Raw genomic sequence first — 19,276 nt, 5'->3', positions numbered from 1 at the left:
GCAAAGGCACCACATTGTGAAAATAGTCAGTTACAAGTAAAAGTTCTGTTTCAACAATATTACGTGAGTAAAAGTACATAAGTACACACACATATTGTAGTATTAGCTGTATTTAAGGACGCATTCTACACAGTAAATCAAAAGACAGAAGCTTAAAATGTTCAGATCATATTTTTTTATTGAAAATGTACATCAATGGAATCAAACTAAAGTAAGATATTGAATAATTTGTAGTGTGGGAGAGATTCTGACTACAAGAGGTGATGACTGATACTAGAAAAATGTATGGCATTATCTGACACCAAAATGTTACTTTACACTCAGAGTCACGTCCAAAGATCATAGGTAATAAACAACAAGTCTCCACTTCAATACACAAAATATATCCTTATAAATTATATAAATGCACGAGTATTTTTTAAATACTCCTATCTGGGATTCAGTTCAACTCCACCTTATACGAATATTTGGCAAAAAAGGGAGCTGAAATCAAAAGGACAGAGCAAATATACATTAATAATATGCACCATTTTAAGAAAAAACAGCAGTGAAGTTGAAACAGAACTGCAAAACTGAGTTATTGGGGGATAAAAAACAAGCAGGTCAAAAAGGTCAAAGATCACAGCGGCAATTAAATAAAAAGATGCATGCAAAATATAGAATAGGCTGGTGAATATTAAAGCACAATGTGTAATAATTAAAGGCCGGTACATGTGACCTCCATGGTATTCAACAGCGACGCGTAAACATGGGCACCATCAAATGAAGTGCTAAGTAGAAAGTATTGCTTTGGCTTTTGGATGATTATGACTGAATTTAATTTAGATAGAAGCAGCAAACTGAACTCGATTGAAGAAAAAACAACACGTTCACTCGCTCTACTGAATTTCACATCACGTTACAGATTTAAGTGCCTCCGTCCTTAAAGGTGCAATATGTAAGAAATGTTATAATTCGTACTTCAAACAAATGGAGGGCGGCACGAACTGCTGCTTACTGTAGCTGCCGTTAGCTCAGTTAGACGTGCAGCTAGTGATCTGGATTGGGACTAGCTGGTTAGCATGCTAACTTCAGTGGTTATCTCTGCACTGAGTTAATTTTTGAATTAAATCTTGGATATTGCACCTTTAAAGCCTCGATGTTTCCGTCTGTTTTAGCTTTGTTTTAAGAATCCTATTTTAAAAAGAAAAATGAGTGCATAGTGCAGGCCATTGCTTTTCTGTTTCAAGTAAAGATCTAATAATGATTTCACCTACAAGTCCTGTAAAAGTGTGAACCCTAACTGATGACGTTTATTAACGACTAGAGTCTCCTTATATACATTAAGACATAGCAGATTTAAAACTGTACCCGGTTACCAACCTGCCTGGGTTTAGAGCTTCATTAGGTGGTCAGAAATACCATGCGAGTCCACATAAGGCCAATATTCAACAAAAGGAGATGCAATGAGGAGAATTTTTTTTTAAAAAAAAGAAGAAAAAAAGGTTCATACAGCGAGAAAAAACGGGAAGAGGTAAAAGGGTGCTTAGTTCTTGCTGAAGCTGCAATCCCCTCTCCAGGTGGTCAAGACAGATTAAAAGAAGCTAAAGAGACAAAGAGAAAGAAAGCAGGCAGTTAGAGAGGTGGCAAAGCAGAGAGGCTTTCACAAACACGAGTCAGGCTTGAGATTTAAGAAGTGCATCAGGTACCAGGTCAGAAAATAGATTTAGGCTCGATCGTCATAAAAACACAGACGGGTGGTAAAATCCCTGCGATCGTAACAATACAAGTAGAAAATGGTGAGATTATACTGTGCCCACTGACGATGCTGCAGTGAATGAAGCGTTAGGATTACACACAGTATCCGGATACGACAGAACAAATGTGCATCTCAATCACAACTGAAGTGGGAAAAAAGGTGTAAGCCACAGCAAAACAGTGCACGTGTAAACATGAGCAGAGGCAACAGAGCGAGGATTAGATTGCGGACGGTGAGGTTAGGGCTGCAGCGAAACACAGATACACATTAATCAATATTATAGCAGAGCAGGTAATGATTAAGAAAACCCTGAAGGATGGGGGTCCACAAAGCCTCTGGTCAGATTTGAGGTACTCAGTACCCACAAAGGCCGGTCCCTTAGCAAAGCTTGAGGGCTGAGGACCTACTCAGTGCAGAGCCAGGGATTACTGCAAAGGAAAGTGAAAACCACACAGACCAGTGAGCTGAGCATTAGAAGGAGGGAACAGCTCTTCTCTTCATGTATCTGGTATCATGTGGGATCAAAGCGTTCAATTCAAAAGACAGTTTTCTCTTTCATAAGACAATAAAAGCAACCTCGGATGCAGCAACGAAACAAGGAACGACTGAGGCCAACAGATGTTTTGTGATTCTGAGCACAAAGACACAAACACACAAACACACCTGAAGCTTCATCGTGTAAATCAAGCAGCTCGTTAAACTTTCATCCAATCCCAATTTAAAGCAGTATTTATTATACACAATGATCATGGCCACAGTTGTAATCTTTGGTGAAAAATTGGCCTTTATTTTCTTTTGATATAATATTTCTTTTTATGCGTAACACTGATACAAACACACAAACACTGGTCCCTGCAGGACAAAATGGACATGTTGACGATTGACTTTTTAAATGTGCCTTCATATAACGTAAAATAAAATTAAAAAAAGAAAGTTACAATTGCACTGACAACATTAATATATACTTTAAAAAAAAACAATCACATTTGTGTATAAAAAAAAAGTGCAAATGTGAAAAGCTAAGACAAGTATGCACATAACACATGACAATGAATGAGGTATGGGAGAAGTGGCAAAGAGATTAGGCTCACAACTACTCATGCATCAGGCTAAAGTGAAACAGCATCAGCAAAGGGACGACCACCATCAAATCAATTCCTCTTTTTTAAATAACATTTACGCATTTTTCACTGTTCACTCTCCTACACAGCTGTATGCAGTTACAGCTACTTCTACTTCTCTGCCACTTCACAGTAAAAGCGTTTCTTTTGGCTTTTAATGTGAAACTGATCAAACGTGCAGTCATTACCTCCGCCAAGAAGGTACTGACTGCATGTTTAACCCGCGTCATCTATGTGTATTTGTTGGTTGGTTTGTCAGCAGGATTACGCAAAAACTACTGAACGGATTCCCACGAAACTTGGATGGAGGATGGGTCTCGGCCCAGAATATAACCCTTTACCTTTGGGTGTGTATCGAGATAAATGGACGGATCCAAGAGAGAGTGGTTTTCTTTTACATTTTCATTGATATCTCAGGGAATAATGAACGGATCTTTTTATGAGAAATCTAGCGTATTTAGGTGGCCGGTATATATGAGTGAGTATAAAAGGGGGCTCCTGGCGAGATTTGTCCTGAGTGCAGAGAAACAGGCTGATGCGAGTTTGTTTGTCTTGGCCGGACCACAGTTACTCCTCCGCTGTATATCTGACAAAGTAGCAGCTCAATGAGTGTTTGCTGTAGTAATAAACTGCACTCGCCGTTACTGAAATCTTTAGGATTATACCTTTAAACTAATAACAAACCAGCCTGTGACTTAAGTATAACAAGCATGTTGGTAATTGTTGTTTTTAATTGTTATTTAGTTATTTAAGAGACTGCTGTTACATGTAAAACGTAGGCTCACTAAGCTGATTGCATCCCTTTAATCTGAAGATAGATCAGTTTTATACATTAACGACGTCTTAACGTTCCTGCATTAATCCTCATCCGTCTTAATTCTGTCTCCGCTGTAATCTACTGCAGATCTTCTCCACACGTACACACTCGGGTCCCGCCGTCTGATGCATGTTTCACTTTACGCTTCAATACATTTCTGCCCATCACAACAGTAGTCATGTAAGTTAATATTAAAAAAGCTCACTCCATCATGCAAAGAATCACTGAATATAAAACAAACATGGAATGCATTTTTTTTTTGTAAATACGTATAAAAAGACAAGCTGAATAATTTGCTTGTACAAACCATATAACAGACAAGCGTCATTCAGCAAAATAAGTGATGTCAAACTGCGAGCAATGCCCAGCGTCTTCCAGAGAGCAGGGGGGGCATGTGGAGGGTTGAATTATGGGGTGAGGGTGAGGGTGGGAAGGGGGGACTGTAAAGGATGATGGGGTGGGAACTCATTCACAGCAGGATCGCCACAAGGGAGCACTTTTTCTACAGGAATCCTATGCTGGAAATGAGAGAGAAGGGCTGTTATTGCTTTTTTTTTTTTAGTTAAAACACCATCAGGACAAACACAGACCATATCACATCGCTGACATCACAACAACATTAGTGAGCAGCACTGGGTTGCATCAGCCATGACCAAGTCCTCTCCTAAATTGGGTGTGATGTCAACACTAAGGGCTTAGTAACTACTAGTTAGTTAGTCACTAAATCATCTTCTAAAACTGGTTGCACCACAGTTACATGGTGCACAACCAAAGTAGTTTGGATGTACAGTCATAACTCAAACAATCACAGATAGAGTTTCCGGCTCTCATGAGCACAACGTGATACGTTAGACTGATACAGAAATAGAGGTGGAGGCCTGATTTTCAAAGACAATTCGCAAAACATTTGAGACAAATACATTTTTGATTCCATCTTAATCGTGCCAAGAATTAAACATACGGTGTTTGTCAATTTAAAAAGATCATTTTTCAACTTGAGAAAGTTGCAGTTTGATACTGAAGTATCACAAACACTCTCCATTCACTACCATATATTTACGCCCCCACATTTCTGACATAAGGTCTCATGGTGGTTCACTAGAAGGAGCGTGACTTTGCCTCTTTGTAACATATCATTCAATTAGGGCCCCACATGATGACTGTGTTGCAAACTGATATTAAAATTAATGAAAAAAATGATGCTGTGTGGCAGAAAAACTGTAGTTTAACCATTAGTGAGTATTTTTCTGTGACATTTTATGACTAACATATTGTGTAACTAATTACTTGTTTACTTATCTCTGTGGTGCAACTGCTTTTATTTTAGTAATGCATAAATCACAACTTATAATTTACATTGTGACTCGGCGAAGCTTGAACTTGGACACGGCTGGTGCACAACAGGCTGCAGGTGGCATTTAGAGGAGGTCATGCTCTCAAGGCAACTTGAAAGGTACAGAGGTTAGGGTGCAAGTACAGTCATCTTCTTCTTGGAAACATAAAAGAAACATCTTTTTAGAGTTTTTTTTAAACAGCCCCTGAGCTTTAAACAATGTGTCTGATTGTTACCCGTATTGCTCACTATCATGATCATTAAACAGCAGCTTGTTTTCATCTACTGTAACAGTCTTGAGCTGCTTGAGGAGTTTACAGATTGAGAGACAGATGTCTTCGTTCATTTCCACCCTCCCCAGTGGTTTGGTCTCAACAACATCTCCCCCTCTGTGGCTTTGGCTTTTGTATCCACTGAAGAGGGAGGGGTGGCAGAGGGGGTCGTCATATGGCTGCGAGATCAACAAAACATGTCATCACTCTGAACAGAGATGGGCCCTGAGGCCGTTTGCTGCTCTGGCGTGACCTGTTAGTCCCAGTTCAGCCTTGAATGGCTCTTTGTGCTACTGCAGAACCATGTGGGGAAGGACTTGGGAGAACCACAATAAAGGAGACTGTTGTGGATTTAGGGAGGCAGATGGGGCAGTACATCAAATGGGTGTGCGGGGATCTAATAAACTGGCTGATTTAGTGGCTGGCACAAGGACGGTAAACACCGCCAGCTCAAGGATCTGATCGACGCAGATGTTACCGATGATATACTCGAGGCCTGCGACACTAAAGTATCTGAATTGTTGCATCGCATTCAGTTTTAACAGCTTTCAAAAGGTTCATTCAATTATGTTTAAATTCTAATGCGGAGATGCAGAAACGTAGTCGTGCGCACAGCCTTTTTTATATTTAGACCATGTGCAGGATGTCAGCTTCAATGCAGGAAAACATTGAGAGTATCTGCAGAACGGATTAAATCTCCAAACATCTGATTATGTTGAAATATTGCCTTTTCAGTCGTATCAAGTTTTCTCCATCTTTTCCTAGAAGTCTAATTTGGGTAACGATTTATTCCTAACTTGTGTTTTTCAATAGTTCTTTCTCATATATGTGTAATAAAATAAACGTTTTTGTCGAGCTGATCAACGATACTTCCTTTATATTTTCTCTTATTACTTTATCACTGGTGTAAACCAAGAAGGGAGTCTTACCAGAAAAAGGTGCCTCATGCAGCATGCAGCAAGTGTGGGAGGAGTTAACTGGAAAACATTATGGATGCAACATAGGTGACACATGCACTCACAGGACAGGTTCACATCTACACAACAAGCAGTAATCGATAACTGTGTCTTCTGGGAACCGAAGAAAACACTGACTAAATCTGGAAGGTTAAATACAAATAATTATTATCCATGTTAACACTCGCCAGACCTCTGTAGTCGGTTTTTAATCAGTGACCCACAGACAAAGCTAAAGTGGCGCAGCTGCCCCCTTTTTTGGAAGAGGCATTTTCCAGGCAGAGCTCGTAAAGAGAAGAAGTGGCTGTGAAGAACAGAAATTAACAGGGAAGAAAATAAAGCGACAAGAACCTTCTCAGTGCAAGTGTCTTCTTCCTTTTCTAACAGGCACGGCGTCACATCAGCTTCAACACAAAACCAGCAGTGGATTACCAACATGAAGGGACCAACAGTGTCAACAGCAAACTACAACCAAACATCTGGCTTCAAACGATCTCGAAGCCTGAAACGTGCTGCCTCACATACTCATGATTCAATAAAACTGTTGGAGGGAGCAGCAGAGTGAATGTTAACATGTCAAGGAAAACAAATTTGGAAAATTGAGAGAGTTCGTACTGTAGATTCATTAAAACCAGATGAGTGACTTCCAGAGAGCCGTTTTCCAAGTAAATGAAACTGTCCATTAATCGTTAACAGAGCTGCAGAATCCTGATCTGTTTTGCTTGAGATGGTTTCTGACTGGAATTCACACATCAAATTAAGCTGACGTTTGGCAACTTTTCAACTATTTAAATGAGGAAAGTTACTCCCCCCCTCTCTCATCATCTTATTTTTCCACATTGTTCATAAAATATGAGTTCTGGTCAGCTACTATAAAGGAGGGCAAAGTGCAGCATTCATCTGCCTCTCAGGAATAAAGAGCAGAGTGAGAGATTTTCAGCTTAGCCGGAGCCTTTAACTACTGCAGGCGAATATCAGGTGGCTTATTAATAAGTGGTGACAGAGAAACCGCTAAGCTCTTGGTGATATTAGTGGGACAGATCATAATTAGCTTCTGTCTGCAAACTGAAATCAAAGCACAAAGAGTGTGCACTTTCTTCAGGATACAGCAACATATTTTAGTGTAATGCACAACAAAGGGACCCCAAGAGCTTTAACACAAACAACTTCTCACATATTGGCAGTGGTATTCATGTACTGGGACCTCATTATAGAAACTTCCTAAGCCTGAAATCCTATCTTAACTCAGTTACAGATGACTTTAGGATTTTTGGTATAACAGAAACCTGTTTCCTGACTGCATTTTGGAAAACGTCCCATCATAATTTAGGATAGGAAAGTAGCCATTACAGAAACGTCCTAACTTAAGAATTTCCTCAGTTAGGGATCATAATTCAGGATGACATAGACCCCGTCTTAAATTCAAAATAAGAAATGGCGGCGGCACTGTTGTTAGGTCTGTATGGCAGTGACAATAAAGATAGGGACAACATGAACACCAAAATATTATGATTGAAAGGTGACTCAAATTGTAACTGTTGGAGAAGCTAGCACTATTGTTAGCCTGTTGGAGAAGCCTTAAGGTAAGACATGAGGTCTGAGATAGGACAGGAAACAGCCATGGATTTAGCTATTCTTTCCGTCACGAGGACAGGATTCTTCCAATCTTTGAAACTTAATTAAAGATATGACAAGCGGTTAGAAAATGTTTCTGTAATGCGGCCCCTCTTGTGTAACATTAATGTGGAAGGCAATTCACTGAACAGAGCCCATAAACGAATCTGGCAAATGATCGACATCCTGGAATGTCAGTGTAATAATATGTGGCCTGGTTCCTCCCAGCTTCATAGTCTCCAGGCTTTTCCTATCCTTGAACAACTGGAGGTGATCTCCTGCACCTAAGCTGAAAGGATAGACAAGGAAGGCACAGGAGGAAGAGAACAATACTTACTTTTTCCTCTCTTTGTCCCTCTTGAGTGTGGTGGAGCCCCCTGCCTGCTGGGCTTGGTTCTGCAAGAGCTCTGCAGCAGTCTTTTTCTGTTTGAACATGTTGAGCTCGTCGTCGAGGGACTTCTTCTTCTCCTCCAGTTTCTTCTTCTCGTCCTGGTGGAGCTTCTTCAAACGGTCAAACTTCTCGTGTAGCTACGGATGATGACGAAACGAAACAATACTTTGTTATTTCAGACAAGAGTATAAATGTCCTTAAAGAAGAGTGATGCACATAATATTTGAGGATGGGGCAGGATCCACGTTCGTTACCTCTTTCTCTGCTTCTTTGAGCTCAGCTTCCTTCTCTTTGACTCTCTGGACGAACATTTGCCTCATTTCCTCTTCTTTCTTCTGGAGCTCTCCCATGAACTCGTTCCTCTTAGCTTCATACGTCTCCTGAAGACTGGCAGAGGAATAAAGACAATTGGGTGCAAAATTAACAGCGGAAAACATCACACCAGATGCAGGCACAGAGTGGAGAGCAAGAAAATAATAAGTCCAGTCTCGAGTCCACTACCGAGTCCACTACCTGAAGGGCTTGCTGTCAGGGTCTGTGTCCTTGAACCCCATCTCCTCCAGTTTGCAGCGGCGGTAGAGCTCATAATGACGCGTGTGAGTCTGCTCTCGCAGGTCCTCCATGTTCACTCTGATCAGCATTTCTCGCAGCTTGACGAAGTCACAGTGATTCTCATTTTCCACTACGAGAGACACACATCATAGTGACACATGAGTGTTTTCCTAACTGCATCAGTGCAACATTCAGTAAGTGTACGGTAGCACCATATAACACTTACATTCATACAGCAAATAAACGCATTCATTATAATCTGAGAGAGTTTGGTTTCACAGACTCAACGGCACAAGTTCGAAACAGAATAGTGTTCATGTCCTGTGGCTTTCAATTGATTTTGATGCTGGACTGAGCCAAGCAGCGCAGAGCATGTGACATCATGTGAGTACACATGCTGTCTGTGGCGAACAGACAGACCCAATGTCAGGTAAAGCCTCGGGCCAGAAATATTATGCAGAGCAGTCCGTAAGCATGAGGACAGTGAGATGTTTTTCAATGTTTTGGCTGTAATCCAGCACACTGAATTTCAAATGAAACAATGACTGAGGTTAAAGTGCTGACTTTAAGCTTTCGGGATTTCTGAGGGTTTTCATATCCATGTTGGGTAAATAGAGCAGAAATAGTAATCCTATTTTCCCTGGAGGGTTGTGTCTGAATCTCTACACAGGTCAGATCATTGGATGTGGATAGTAAATAGATTTGCTGCAGTACAGAAGCAGAGCAGGAAAACTATTCTGTGGTTGAAGCTTCTCTAATGTGGCGATTTTCTGCTTTTTTCCTGTTTTATATCATTATAGAGTGAATATCTTTAGTTTTTGGACTGTAGGTTAGACAAAACGGGATGAGTGAAGATGTCACCTTGTGCTCTACTAAATTTAGATGAGCATTTTCCACTAACTTTAAAGACCAAGCAATTCATTGATTAATCAAGAAAATAATATATGTAATAAATGAATAAATGAATGAATGAATAATTAATTAATTAATAATAAATGAATTGATATTAACAGTAATTGCAAATTGCAGCCCTATACTAAACCCACTCGAACCTGTCCACGTCCTTATTAACTGCACTGCATTTAATCTGTGTGCTGGATCACACACACACACACACACACACACACACCCACACACACACACACACACACACACACCATTCAGTTTAAAGCTGTACAGTATGAGGCTGGATTAGCTTAAGTATTAGCTTTGCCACACACATTTCAGTCACTCTGCTATCCATTAGTTATACATTATGCACACTCCATTATGCATTGATCAAGTAGGTCAATAATCAACATGGTCAGCGACATAAAATGTCTCTCTGACATACAGCGTAATGGCAGAGAGGACGCTGTAGCTAAATGAGGTTATATAACTGGCTATCAGCTAGTGTGCAGCAGCTGTTGGAGCCAAGGAGGAATACGAGGGGAGGGAGTCGCTGCAGCAGCTCTGACGAGAGGGAGCATGCTCTCATTTCCTGTGCAGGATGTGACCTAGGCTTACCCTGCACCGTCCCCCAGGGGTACTGTCGGGCCTTCACCATCTTGTTCCCAATCTTCACTTCCTCTGTGCTGCCAACCACGGCAAATGGCAAATGGCTCTGTGTGGCAGAGGGAGAAGAGACGTTGGTGTATGTATCTAAGCGTTAACATCACACAGAAAACCGAGAAAAAGGTGTTATTTCTATTAATGTGACGTGACAGTTAAGAGCCACTTTTCACAGACACAGACTAACAGCTCTGACAGAGGATGTATGACCTTTTATGAGACTTTGCAACAACAGCCGAGAGGCAACGGTCTAACACAATCAGTTATGGCGAGTTGAGGCATTTCCACAGATCAGACCGCGTAAACAGCTAAGTGAGCTTTGGCTCATCTCTCAGTGAACGCAGGCCCTTTCCCACACTGCAGGCTTCCTGCAGAGTGAGCTGGCTGATTGTGCTACTCTGCACACACTCCTCCCTGCATGAGGCAGCTTCCTGACCGCCTGAGCAGACACAGAAGATGCCTGTCCTGCTTCTACATCACATGTTGTTTATGCTGATTACGTATAACAGAATTTACCGCATGTTAAAACTTACAGACGATAAATGTGTTGAAACCGCTATTTCCTTAAGATTCAAATGATCAGTCTCAGTCTGACTAACTTGAGTTGTGACTTGTGAGCCTTACATTCATGGCGGAGTTGATCTCTGCCACAGACTCGTCATCAGTGGGGAACTGGTATATCTGAACACCGTTGCTGACCAGCTCACTGGTGATCTTGATTTTGAACTTGGCCAGCTCGCTCTTGGAGATGGCGTCCGACTTGGCAATGATTGGGATAATATTGACCTGCAGTTAAGAAAAGAGAAAATGACATAATGACAGGGAGCAGACAATCATTTTCTGATGTGCAGATAAATATAGAGCAGCATTTGTCTTAGGCAACATTTCTACAACAGCATTTGTGAAAGAGTTTGTGTTTATAAAAAGGACTAAAAGGTTCAAAATCAGTCGCAGTAGTGAGCTTTATTGACTTTTATTGAACGGAAACTGCCACCACAAACTTGGCGGTCGGCAGGTTCACTATCACAAATCAAATATTTCCGGTCTATCAGAATTTTTAGCTCAAACTGAAAAACAGGTTAATTAACATAATAAAACACACCTATACACTTTTATTTGATACCATTTACAGTCACTGGTTGCCCCAGATTGTAGCAGCAATTTAAAAATGCAATTTCATGAAGGGAAAGGAACTGAATAACCTCTGCTCTCTCCATCATTTCAACACTTCACAGTACCTCCCTCTAGGTACAGGATCTCAGCAAATCAGGCCTTTGTGTATCGCAGACAATTACACATTCCTAAGCACAGAGATATAAATAGTAAATGCAGCAAAGGGAGCAGCAGGCTTCCATCTCCTGCTCCAGATCACTTAAAAGCTCTCCAAACATGGTGTTAACAGTAAGACTCAACTGATTTCAACCACATTTATGCTACACAGAGACATAGGGAGGAAGGGGGAAACAGACAGGGTCATTCTCATATTTGCTCTTACAGCTGGCTGATGAGAAATGAGGCTTTTACTCCCACACAACGATTTTCTATGTTCCCTGTTGCCTACACAATCCCGAATTATTTGCTCTCCAAGTGGGGGCCCCTTCAACGCAAAGCAAGATACGCTCAGGGTCATGTGAACAAAAACACTGTGCGGCACACACGAGTCCGGTGAGGGTTCAGCATCTTGCTCAAAGACACTTCAGCAGAGTACTGTCTGAATGCAGCAACCCCCCCAACGTGAATGTGTAAACAGAGTAGGCTCTGCTCTGGATGACGCGGTTGTGAGCTCTTGCCAGAGGGCTCAGCTGCTCTGGCAAACACTGAGCCGACTCTTTGTACAAAAGCCAGGAGGTCCATGCAAATAAGCCACTGTGGATGGAGAGGACCTCACCAAGCCGACTGCATTTCACAGCTGACCTACACCGACGCACTAAGCAGACAACAGACAATCTGCATGTAGGAAAATAGCCTGGAATGAGGTTTATGACCCATGACTAGAGTAGATAGATAAAAGCTGCAAACAGCAACACAGCGCCAAAGGATTTACCTACAGTATATCTATGACGTGCTACAGTAAATCTATCCCGGCTCATTATGTAACAGTCATTCTTTAACATCAGGCAACAGCAACTGGCTTTTATGGTAACAAGAAAACTGTATGACACTAGCTGGAATTGATCTGGAACTGATTGAAAACACAGATAATAATCATCGCCCAGCTCATCTAATCAACAACTATTTCTAGTGGAAACACTGAGAAAGAAAACAACGGCTCCTTGCTGATGGTAATGGTTTGCTGAATTGAGGCGAAGCTCACCTTGCTATCCAGTTTCTTCATGGTCACCAAATCCAGGGATTTAAGCGAGTGTCCTGTGGGAGCGATGAAGTACAGGCATGCGTGGATGCGGGTGTCGTGGTAGCTGTGTAGCGTGCGCTTGATTTTCAGCTCCTCCTGTAGATATGCTTCAAACTGGGCGTCAATGAACTCCACAATAGACTTGTAGCTGTCAGAAAATGAAGAAACATGAAAGAAATTTGAGCCTCTCTTTATTGATACACTGTCCTGTTCTGCTACTTAACAGTTTTTTAGAGTCATCAGTAAGAAAGGAAAGGAATTTGGGGGTTAAACTTTAAGCTCAGGTATTCTGAAACGCCCCCCTGGTATTCAGGCTTTGTCAGTCATTTAAGAGCTACTTCCTGGTTAACACTTAATTTTAAACTTAACAAGTTGAGGTAATCCATCATCAGTTTTGGTCTGGGAGGATAGATCGTTTCATTTAGGGAGAAGGGCCTTTAGCTCTCTTTAGCTTTAACAGTTGCACCCATTTGAGAAGGTCTATCTTCCAATGTTTACTCAATAAATGACAAGAATGATATATAGATTTTTTTTAAATTAGCAGTCGACGACCACAATAACTATTTCAACATTAGCTGCAAACCTGAAAATGATACATGCTACAGAAAATGGACATAAGAAAAAAGATGTTTGACCCCAAGCATTGAGGACTACAGGAAGCATCAACAGGTATCCACCCTTCCCAACAAACACAGACACACAGCTTGTGTACATACTGTAGGACACTCTGCATGTGGTAGTTCACATGACTATGAGTATGTGCTTGTGTAAAATGCAGTAAGTGCATGTCACTTCCCCTATGATTGCTGAACAAAGTGTAAAACCTGGAAACAATCCCAGCCTTCTCTGTAAAGAGAGAGAGCTCACACCCGTCTAGACTTAACTCAGGAGCAGAGTTAGCAATTACACTGTGGATGGCGAGCTTGGTAACAAAATCTTACGTTTGATGAAATACTTCCAGACATTGGTCTGCAGCGGCTATAATCTTGTTTTACAGAAAAGAAGCATCTACGTCTGATTTCTGTTTTAAATCTGATACTATGAAACTAACTGAGAAGGAGACCTGACTCCACATCCTCAGGGTACGTTTGCAGGATCAGGACTGACTGAATGAAACCTGAACACCGAAAAGGCTAAGAGCTCTCACAGAATCACTGTATGTCAGGATTGTGTTTACAATCAAGTGTGGATTTCTGCTATTGCTCACAGAGAGTGTCAGTGAAAATAAAAGAAACCGGTTTGCTCAGATCAAACCTTTTCACACAGCTTTACCTGTCCTCCTTGTTGATTTGGTCCCCGAAGCCCACGGTGTTGACGACAGTAAGTTTGAGGCGCACGTTACTCTCCTGGAGCTCATAGGTGTTGGACTTGAGCGTGACTCCCGGCTGGTTGTGCTGGGTGGGCTCGCCCTCAAACTTGGTGTTGAACAACGTGTCCATCAGGGTGGACTTCCCCAGGCCCGTCTCACCTGAGGACACAGAGAAGATGCATTATGTTACTGAGCTGCTACAAACTGTGATCTTGTGTTCAGTCAGCTTTTGCTTCATTAAAGTCATGACGCTGTTTCCTTGAAGTAAACTGTCCTCTTCACCTCCACTTACATGGCAGTTAGAGCCCAGCTGATTTTTGGGGCCATGGCAGACAATAATAATAGGAAGTAAAACATTTCAATAGACATATCGGCCAGTATACACACATTTTTCGTAATTATCCCTAAAACGTGGGTATGAAAGATATGAAATCAGGGCAGGATGTTTATAACATTTATGTAACAATTTTACAGGTACACAAATTTCATGGTAAGTAGGTGGTAATTACCAACATTTTTGGAAATTTCTTTGACATTACCCCCAAATTTCCACAACAATTACCTCAAAATATATTGAAAACTTCCCCAAAATTAGTTAATAATAATAATCTGCTATTTTCCAAAAATACAGTTAATAAACAGCTGGTAATTTCTGTCATTTCCAAGAAACTTCTAACTGGCTTCTGCTTAACTTCTGCTGATACTGCCATTTTCATTTCCAACTGAAACAGCAACTTCACTGGGAATTATTAATCTTCTATTAATCCTTAAAAATGATCCAGAAGAATCTTTTTTTTGCTTTAGTCAGCCAATAATATCTGCCAACAGATTTATCAGTCAGACTCTTGTGGTAAAATCCATCGTTTCACCCTGCATGCATCAAAGCCAGCAAAAATTCAATTATATATATTTTTTTTATTTTATCAGTCAAGATTCAATTTAATTATCCTTACACAAAAAAATGCAGAATTAAATTATAGTTGTTGTCCCTTTATGCTTCTCACAAAAACAAACGTTGAAAAAACTGAAGGAGTGAACAAGTGAGTCTTTAATAAAAGCTTCCCTTGTTGACCATCTATTTAATGGAACTAGAAAAGTCTAATAAATGTCATTTTCAAATGCTCGCAGCCACAGAAACAACGGCAGTAACTGCTTATTTGCTGATGTATTCCGACGTCCATTTGCTGTGAGAGGCTGTCAGATGACTCAGATACAGAGCTCCCTCTGTAAGAAACTCTATTTTTAATCATCACAGCCTGACCTACAGTCTAAGCATGTTAGCCCATTTCGTAGGATATCGCTCCATGTTCCAAGTTTTGTAATCTTTGCCTCAGAATCCAAAGTAACTGATGCATCGAGGGTCCTATCGCCCGTCTCTGAGCTCCGTTTAAGTCACTATAGAGAAGTCTCTCGAGCTGAAAGCAATTTGGCATCTTGTTTAAAGGAACTGAGGGCCAAACTGAAGAGGATTGCAATCAAACCGCCTGAGATGATACCAACATATTAAAAACCCTGTGCAGAAATGTAAGTCATCATTAAGCCCAATGAAATCGCTCATCTCCATATTTTGGATTCCCTCTTTGGAATTTCAGACCACAACCCAGTTATATTCAAAACGCGATCACATGCCTTTGCCTCGAGTAATGCTTAAACTACCGTGAAATGCTGTACTTGTTAGTCACACAACAGCATTTACAGTTTGGAACAAAAGTTGTTGTTCCTCTTTTGCATCATCTTTGCTTCCATATTCTTGAATTTTGAGGTTTAAATTGTGGTTGCATTAGAAAAACAAATAAAGTAATTGTTGGGTTTTTTTCCCACAGAAATATAAATGGATTTAGTATCTCCACAAATAGCAGAGAAGGAGGGAGGCTACACCATGCCACTAAAAATGGCCACCAGTCTTTACCAAAATCTATAAAAAAAACAACCATATATAAACAGACTGTAGTAATGTAACTAGACGTCATGCACACGACATCTTATAGAAACAATAATTGTGAACATTCACTACTCCTCTCTAACCAGAAGTGATGTATTAACAACTGGAGTAAAATGATAAAGCATCCCCATCAGAAATGTAATCTACAAAATCTAAGAAATTCAGAGCTTGAAAGTGTTTGTATACCAGCGTGCGAAACACATTTGTATGTGTCATGTCTTCCCCTCAGTATATACCAACACTAGGAAACTTAAAGGGGAAAAAACAAACAAAAGGCAAAGGAAGAAAACACTGCCAACCATTTGGTTAAACATTTCCACTTCCGCCTGTGGATTTCATGTGCCCCTGAAGCAAGATGATTCCCAGTACCAACAACTGTCTGACTGTGTCAGATGGCATTAATCCAATGTAGCCAAAAATACAACATCTAAAGTTTTAGCCAGAATTCACCGTTACAAATGGACCGGAAAAAACATTAGAAAAGACGTCTCAGTATAACACAAGACAAAGAAACAGCACCACAAACTGTAGCCCTAATAATGACCATAAAGTCAAATCACTGTCTGTCTAAAAGAGCTTCAACACAAACTGAACCTTGATCTGCTCCATAAAGCTTGGGTTTATTGCATGACTGTGGTATTAGATTACATTAGTGTTAGCTGGGTGGACTTAATAAACAGCTAACTGTGTGTATGTGTACATGTGTGTGTGTGAATAATTGCAGCACTTAATGAAGCTGAAGACACTTTTTGTGTCAATGTAACATTGAATGTACAAGCAGACGATTCTCACTGTCCGACAAATCCTGCAAAAGTCATATTCTGCACATTTTCAACAGTGGTGCTGTTGAATAATGTCATAATAAAATCAAGTAATACCTCCAATTATTTTGAAACTTTCTACTTGAACGCAGAGCATCTTACTCATCATGGTGACCAATGCTGACTGCCCCAAAGGAATCAAAGTGGGTAAAATATGGAGCGATATGCTTTGAACCTTGCGGAAAAGCCTGGCTTTCAATGAAGCAAATAAGTCGTCTTTTAGCCTAAGGAGAGAGGGGTAAAAGCATGCATGACACACTCACCAACACAGAGGATGTTGAAGCAGAAACCGTGGTTGACAGACTTGTTGACCAGCTGGTCAGGCATGCTGTCAAAACCGACATGGCCTGCCAGAGGGACAGCACGAGCACCTTCACCCTAAAATTGTAAGAAATCAATATTAAACATCAGGAAAGGTGACCATATTGTGCAATGATATGACTTGTTCAGGCTCTCGTGCCTGTAAAGATGCACAGGTTTCTCTCCAATATGCTAAAATTAACATCCTAGCAATTGTTATCCAGTGGAGAAATAACATTATATTACCAGACTTTCAACCATTTTGAGCACATTCGTCTTTAAGACTGAATACAGGTGCAACGCAGCTCACTTCCTGTTTCCTGAGCTGTAACTTTCTTCCCACAGACGAGACAGTTGCAAACCACAATGTACATATATGGAAAGGTGTCGTTATTCATGTCAAAATCACCGTAAAAACAACTAGAGCTCTGACAAATATATAATCTACAACCTGATCGTTATGACATTTAAAAAATAAGAGCTGTCCATTTAACATAATTGATATGTATTTGATAATGTGTGTTTCTGTGGTGTCACTTTGACTTGAACCCTCCGACTTCCTATTTCTGGCCGGTTGCACTTCTGTTCACTCTGCTGTACACACGGTCTATCTGTGGACCAGCAGAGCGACACAGAGAGTGTAAAAAGCACTGTTTTTATTACATGTGTGTGGGGGCGTGTGGCTGCTGCTGCCGAGCATCTCCATCCCTGCGAATCTCATTTCTGCAGCCTACGTCGACACGATGAGGTGCAGGAAAGCAAAGAATTTAGATTATATGGCGAAGCAAGAGCTCTAAACCTCAGCTAACCAGCCATTATGTGGCCTAACATAACACAACGCTGCTTTCCAATGTGGTGTGGCCTTTTGAGGGGAAAACATTCCCGTCTGAGGGTCAATTTAAAATAACTTGACAAGCTGACGGTAGCGGACAGTTGTGGATTATTTGGATGGTTGAAATTAGGTTTAAACAGCTGAGGGGAGTATTTGTCAAACTGGGGGTAATGTGACTGGACAAACAGCCCCTTTCCTCTTCAGCTGCAAGTGCAACATTCCTGAAACCAATCCTGCTTTTCACGACGGTCACAGCCAAGTTACACACAGCGGGTTTTCATTCATTGAGCCGCAAAAGGGATATCAAACTGCAAAACCCTGCTATTCTGAGCCCTCTGTCTGGGTGTAGTGGTTTCCTTTCCCCCCCTCTCCCCCACCACCACCAAAAAACAAAAACCAGGCAAACTTTACACACGCTTTTCCAAATTGCAGGGCTTATAAGTCTCGTCTATAAACGGACCAGAACCGGTTTTGTCCATATTTTGTATGGACGTCAGACAACGCCCGACTCAAAGTTAACGGGACTTCACATGAAACAACATAACGGAAATGAGCATCGTAGCCGAAATGGGGGCGTTCAGAATGAATGGCCTAGCGATGGCTCTATTATAGGTAATCGTTTTTCATAAGCTAATACAGACTAGCACGCAGTTTATAGACTATATGAGGGTTTATGTCGTTTGAAAGGGTGGTTTTAAGCTAACGATATCAGCACAGGAAATCTGCAGGCGTTAGCTTACGACAATGAGCACAGGGATGAACATATTTTACCAGAAAGGTACGACCGAGCAGCATTTAGGCCTCACTTTAATATCCCCAATTCTTGAGGATTTGTAAAGGTACACTTATATTTCTACCAGCAGCTGTTCGTCCTTTTGTTTGGCGACGTTGCTCTGAATTTTGGGACGATTAAAACGGACGTTGACTCGCTAGCTAACCTGAATCTACACCTCTCTTACGTAACGCTAAAAAATATATATATTTTTGACACCGCTGATTCTGGCAAACGTATTTTTCGAGAGGTACGTGTTGATAACGACAGTAGCATCCCGTGTTAAATTAAAATAAAAAAAAAGAGGCTACTCACCGCTTGCCTCGCTATCTCGGTTGACGCCATGGTGGTAGCTGTTAGCCGGAGGACGAAACCTCTGCTGCTCACCGTGCTTAGCGAGACGAGCTGCACCGCTCGAGCTACGCCGAAAGATGGCCTAGTAGGAACGTACCACTGTCCGACGGGCTATTTTGGGTGACGCTGCCGTGATAACCGTGCTCACATTGAAGGTCGTTTAAATAAGGCCATTAAAATAACACGCTCCGGCTCGCGTTTCGTCATTTTTATTCATAATTATAATGATTAAAAATTAGCATTACGCG

General features: G+C 41.1%; 1 protein-coding gene across 5 annotated transcripts; it reads right to left on the bottom strand.

Moving 5' to 3' along the window:
- Positions 1-160: 160 nt before the first annotated feature.
- Positions 161-19,075, bottom strand: septin6 (septin 6). 5 transcript variants are annotated; one of them, XM_073486678.1, is made up of 11 exons: positions 18,990-19,075; positions 17,034-17,148; positions 13,971-14,166; positions 12,660-12,846; positions 10,970-11,131; positions 10,301-10,397; positions 8,756-8,924; positions 8,497-8,629; positions 8,189-8,379; positions 6,211-6,258; positions 2,505-4,194 (listed from the first exon to the last, which is right to left on the bottom strand). In XM_073486678.1, the coding sequence occupies exons 1-10, from the start codon at positions 19,017-19,019 to the stop codon at positions 6,255-6,257; spliced, it is 1,284 nt and encodes a 427-aa protein (XP_073342779.1). In that variant the 5' UTR covers positions 19,020-19,075; the 3' UTR covers positions 2,505-4,194; positions 6,211-6,254. The 5 variants fall into 5 exon arrangements, with proteins under 5 accessions (XP_073342781.1, XP_073342778.1, XP_073342779.1 ...); XM_073486679.1 differs by lacking the exon at positions 6,211-6,258 and adding an exon at positions 6,589-6,641 and having other exon boundaries at positions 18,990-19,048; XM_073486680.1 differs by lacking the exons at positions 2,505-4,194; positions 6,211-6,258 and adding an exon at positions 161-2,166 and having other exon boundaries at positions 18,990-19,048.
- Between the last annotated feature and the right edge of the window lie 201 nt (positions 19,076-19,276).

The sequence above is a fragment of the Pagrus major genome, chromosome 18, assembly GCF_040436345.1.
Source record: "Pagrus major chromosome 18, Pma_NU_1.0".
Classification (NCBI taxonomy): Eukaryota; Metazoa; Chordata; class Actinopteri; order Spariformes; family Sparidae; genus Pagrus; species Pagrus major.
The sequence above is the reverse complement of the archived record's forward strand: the minus strand, read 5'-3'. Positions and strand labels throughout refer to the sequence as shown.

Bases quoted from the DNA above. Each gene is read 5' to 3' on its own strand.
- septin6 (XM_073486680.1), bottom strand. From the start codon at position 19,019: ATGGCGTCAACCGAGATAGCGAGGCAAGCG. The intron at 8,925-10,300 runs GTAAGCCTAGGT...TGTCTCTCGTAG, and splicing joins CCCCTGGGGGACGGTGCAGG to TGGAAAATGAGAATCACTGT. The intron at 8,630-8,755 runs GTAGTGGACTCG...TTCCTCTGCCAG, and splicing joins CCTGACAGCAAGCCCTTCAG to TCTTCAGGAGACGTATGAAG.